The sequence below is a fragment of the Nannospalax galili genome, unplaced genomic scaffold, assembly GCF_000622305.1.
Source record: "Nannospalax galili isolate Female #2095 unplaced genomic scaffold, S.galili_v1.0 scaffold1328, whole genome shotgun sequence".
In the NCBI taxonomy this organism is placed as follows: Eukaryota; Metazoa; Chordata; class Mammalia; order Rodentia; family Spalacidae; genus Nannospalax; species Nannospalax galili.
This window is the reverse complement of record NW_008358795.1, coordinates 701894-706874: the sequence shown is the minus strand read 5'-3', so window position 1 is coordinate 706874 and position 4981 is coordinate 701894. Positions and strand designations below refer to the sequence as shown.

General features: G+C 48.4%; 1 protein-coding gene across 3 annotated transcripts in view; it reads right to left on the bottom strand.

The window, feature by feature from the left end:
- Snx32 (sorting nexin 32) overlaps positions 1-4296 on the bottom strand; it is a 21722-nt gene extending 17426 nt beyond the window's left edge. The window contains exons 1-2 of one of the 3 annotated variants that reach the window (XM_008822214.3): positions 3936-4296; positions 3756-3820 (exon numbers count right to left, since the gene is read on the bottom strand). Coding sequence is in view for 2 of the 3 variants with exons in the window: in XM_008822211.3 (XP_008820433.1) it covers positions 3936-3974 (39 nt within the window). In the remaining variant the exon portion in view is untranslated. The remainder of the gene's footprint in view (positions 1-3755; positions 3821-3935) is intronic. The other 2 variants (XM_008822211.3, XM_008822212.3) reach the window with 2 other exon arrangements.
- Between the last annotated feature and the right edge of the window lie 685 nt (positions 4297-4981).

Sequence of the window (4981 nt, the reverse complement as noted above, 5' to 3'; positions counted from 1 at the left end):
TGGTCTTTTTTTGAGACAGGGTCTCCCTGTAGCTCCAGCTGGCCTGGAACTCACTATATAGACCAGGCTGGCCTTGAACTCACAGAGTTCTGCCTGCCTCTGCCTCCCAAGTGCTGGGATTAAAGGCATGTGCCACCACGCCGGGCCTCAAGTGGGAAATTAAAAAAAAATTATTAAATTTATTTTTTATTATATGTGCATTAGAGTGTAGAAGTACCTGCCATGGGGTAAGTGGAGGTCAAAGGAGAACTTAGGAGAGTCCCTTCTCTCCTTCCACCATGATGGGACCAACTCAGGTTGGTCAGGTTTGTAAAGTAAATGCTTTTACCCACTGAGCTACCTCACTGACCCTCAAATGGAAATTTTAAAATTATGCACATTGGGGCTGGAGAGATGGCTCAGTGGTTAAGAGCACTGGCTAATCTTGCAGGGGACCCAGGTTCTGTTCTCAGCACCCACATGGTAGCTAATATCTGTCCATAACTCCAGTTTCAGGGGATCTGATGCTCTCTTCTGGCCTCCCTGAGCATTGAATGCACATGGTGCACCTACATACATGAGGCAAAACACTTATACACATAAAATAAAAATAAATAAATAAATGAATATAAACCTTAAAGAAAGATAGTTCTGGCCAGCAAGAGGTTCAGTGGGTAAAGGCCCTTGTCAGCATGACTGACCACCTGATTTTGATCCCCAGGACCCATATAATGGAAGGAGAACCAGGTCCAGCAAATTGTCCTCCGACCCTCACACGTAAGCCTTGGCCCACATTTGCCGGCACACATATACACATAAATAAATAAATAAAGAGTAATAAAAGAGGTTTTCCTCCTTTAATGCCTCAAGGAATCCACCTATAAATTTTATCTGTACCTAGAGATTATTTTGGAAAAGTTTTAAATTATAGACTCAATTCCTATAAGCATGATTACACAGATTTTTTTTTCTTTTTTTTTACTTCTTATTGCAGATTTGTTAAAGTTTCATTTTTTGAGGAATTTGTCTAATTCCTGAAAATTATCTAATTTATTTGGACTAAATTTGTTTATGTAGACACTATTTTTTGGTTTTGTTTTGTGTTTTGAGATAAGGCCACCGTTTTGCAAGGTCTCTCTGTAGGGTGATCTGGAACTCATTATGTAGCCCTGGCTGGCCTCAACTTCAGGGGTGATCCTCTTGCCTCACCCTTCTGGGCACTGGGATTACAGACACACACTGTCATTTCCCATTACTTAGTGTGTGTGTGTGTGTCTGTCTGTCTGTCTGTCTGTCTTTCTGTCTGTGCATATGTGTATGGGAGTGCACACACATGTCACAGCCCACATGTGGAGGTCAGGGACAACTTTCAGGAGTCAGCTCCTTCCTTCCACCAGGTAGATAACTAGGGACTGAACTCAGGTCATCAGTCTGGTAGCCAGCTGGCCTGAAACTCACTATGTAGACTAGGCTGGCCTTAGAACTCTGAGATGTGCCTGCCTCTGCCTCCCAAGTGCTTGGATTAAAGGCTTGTGCCACCACAGTCAGGTTTTTTGGTGGTGGTGAGATAGAGTCTCCCTGTGCAGTCCAGGTTGGCTTCATATGTGTGGTAATCCTCCTGCATCAGCTTGAGTCACCATGCCCAGCTGGAGTGCTTGATTTTTAGTTGAAATATTTAGTTCATTCAAAATGAATGAAATTAGCCATCTAGAAGACTACAAACTCACTGTCTTAGTTTTAATATTCTTTTTTGTCCCCTTTTTTTGGCACATGGATGTGTGTATGGTATATGTGGATGTGTGTATGCATATCCCCAAGTATTATTGCAAGTGCATATGGAGGCCTGAGGTTGAAGTCTCTCAGTTGTGCCCAGAGCTTCCTGCTTCAGCTAGTTTTACTAGCCACTCGCTCTAGGGGATTGCCTCTCCTCCCTCCATAAGCCAGGCTTACAGGTGCCAACCATGCCCACCAGCCTTTATGTGTGTTCTGGGCATCCCAGCTCCTGTTTTAACCCTTGCATGTCAAATGCTTTACCTACTGGGCCATCTTCTTTTGAGACAGGGTATCACAATGTAGGTCAGACTCACTGTAGCTCAGGTTGGCCATGAACTCTCAATGATCCTCCTGCCTCAGCCTCCTAAGTGCTGGGATTGCATGCCTATGCTACCATGCTGTGTGTATCATTCTTCTTAAATTTTGTATATTTATTTTAATTTTTATTATTTATATGTGTATCTGTGTGCTCGTGTGTGTGTGTGTGTGTGTGTGTGTGTGTGTGTGTGTAGACCAGAAAAGGGCATTTGACCCCTTGAAGCTGGAGTTACAGGTGTTGTAAGCCACCCCATGTGCACGCTTGATCGGATCTGATCTCTGGTGTTCATGATAGAAGCACTCTTGAAAATTTTTCTGATTTATTTTTATTTTATGTGTACCAGTGTTTTGCCTGCATGTATGGAAGTACACTCATGCATGCAATGCCTGCAGAGGTCAGTAGAGGGTGTTGGATTCCTTGGAGCTGGAGTTAAGGATAGTTATTAGCTGCGATGTGGGTGCTGGGAACTAAACTTAGGTCCTCTGCAAGAGCAGCCAATGCTCTTAACTGCTGAGCCATCTCTTCAGCCCCAATGTATCTGACCCATATGTATATATATTTCATTTCTTTATGCTGAAGTCTTATTTTTTGATAAGATTAATAAAATATTTATATTACTTCATCTTCTCCTCTATATTTTACTCATATTTGGTATTATTGGTCTTATTGATTATTTTTGTACTGTGGAGGATTAAATCCAGGGCTTTGTGCCTGCTAGGCAAGCACTGTACCATTAAATCACTCTTTTCAAGCCCTTCCTTTTAATGTCTCTTTTTTTTTTTTTTTTTTTTTTTTGTCTTTTTGAGACAGGGTCTCCCAGTAGCCCCAGCTGTCCTGGAACTCGTTATGTAGACCAGGCTAGCCTTGAACTCACAAAGATCCGCCTGCCTTTGCCTCCCAAGTAATGGGATTAAAGGCTTGCGCCACCATGGCCGGCTTATTTTTCTTTTTAAAACTGAAACAGGGTCTCAGTATGAGACCCTGGCTGGCCTAGAACTCACTATGTAGACCAGTTTGGCCTCAGAGCCACAGAGATCCAGCTGCCTCTGCCTTCCTGTGGTGGAATTAAAGGTGTGTGCCACCTGGACTGGCTCTGTGTGTGTGTGTGTGTGTGTGTGTGTGTGTGTGTATATGTATGTATTCTATTTTGACCACAAATATGAACATACATAACCACAGAACCAGAGACTTGCTGCTTTATGATTTTTTTTTTTTTCTCTCAGGTCCTCTCATCTCTCAAGTTCCACCTGAATCCCATACTACCCTTCCTGGATTCTCTGACACTCTGTCCTGATTCCCCATCCCCTAACACACGCAAGTCTGGCTCGTTGGTGCAGTGGGCACCTAGTTCCTGCTCTCTTTCCTAATGTCCATCTCCTTAGATCTACTCTGCTGGAGAGAAATGTGACTTCTAGAATGAACCTGTTCTATCCTCTTCCTCTGCCCCAGCGCACCACAGCCTTCAACCCCTACCCCAAAGGTGTCCTAACACAACGTGGATGCTCCATTACTACTTATTGAAAGGGAAAGATGAAGCATGAATGGTTTTACGAATATACGAACACAACACAAGTGAGGCTGTACGCTCAGGAGGATTCCCCCACCGTTCTCCATCCCTTACATGACACCTTCCCCCATCAAGCCAGCGCGAGGTGGTCCTGGGGCGGGGAGGAAGGACACTGACCTGTCCTTTTCCATGTGTTCAGGCAGAGGTGAAATTCCACGTCTCCAGGCATCCTCAACCTGTCCCTACGCAGGGGCCACAGAAGCGCCCCATTCATTCCTGGCTCGGGTCTCTCTCCCTGCTTGGTATGGTATAATGGAGCGAGGTGGAGGTTAGAAGGGGTTTACATCCTTCCTTTACCTTACTGTCTTTCTCAGCCTCCTGAGGATGCTCCTCCATGATGCTCCTCGGCTGCAGCACACCAGGCTCACCGCCACTGCCGGCGCGCGCACTCCTGGTGCTCGGACCCTATCAGCTGACGTTGATGCTCTCCACCTCCCGGCCCCGCGGTCCTTGAGCGTCAGGGGGTAGATCCTAGCCCTGAGTCCGTAGCTGCTCTCTGATTGGACACCAGGTCTACCACGCGAGACTCCATTGGCTGTGCAGCCTGTCAATCTTGCGCCTAGCTTCTAGGCGGCAACAGCCAGGCCCTAGAGAGCGGGGTCCCAGAACCGCGAGGTTGTTGGGCCTGAGGTCTGGGGGTCTGGGGTCACGGAGGTCATGAGCGGGATTCCCCTTCCCCTGCTGCCGCCCCCCGGCCCCCCGGCCCCCGACGCGGCCGTTCCGGGTCCCGCCTTCTAACGGGCGCGCGCGCGTCCTGCGCATGCGCACTAGCGCCGCTTTCCGCCCACCAAGGGGTGGGCGGGCAGGGGAGGCGGGAGGAGGGAAGGTCGGGGGAATGGGGATCCCGAATGGGGCCGGTGAGATAGGGGTGAGGGCGGGTGGAAATGTTCGTGGAGAAGCCGGGTTCGGTCAGGTTCTCGCATCCCGGCCTGAAGGGGCGGAGTAAGCAATTTAGTGGGCTGCGGGGACGCAGCAAGGCCCCGGTGCGGGACGTTCAGAGCAAGCCCTGTGTCCGCCGCCCATCGCTGCCTGAGCGGTACTGCAGGAAGGCACAGGTGCGAGAGAAAGGTATGGGCTCCCTGGCACGGGCTCGTCGTGATTGGGAAGCGAGTGGAGCTCCTGGACAGAAATGCGCAAAAGTCCAAAGTTGGAATCTGAGTACTGGAAACTGGAGGGTGTGGGGAAGAAGGCCTTGAAGGACCGGTCGGGCTAGTATCAGGAGAGGCTGGACTCCAGGCTCCTGGACGGTGCAATCAGGACCACACAGGATCCAGCAAATTTGGGGACTGACAGCCCAAGCAGATTTGGGGACAGCAAGGCCAACGCAAATCTAAGGGTGCAGA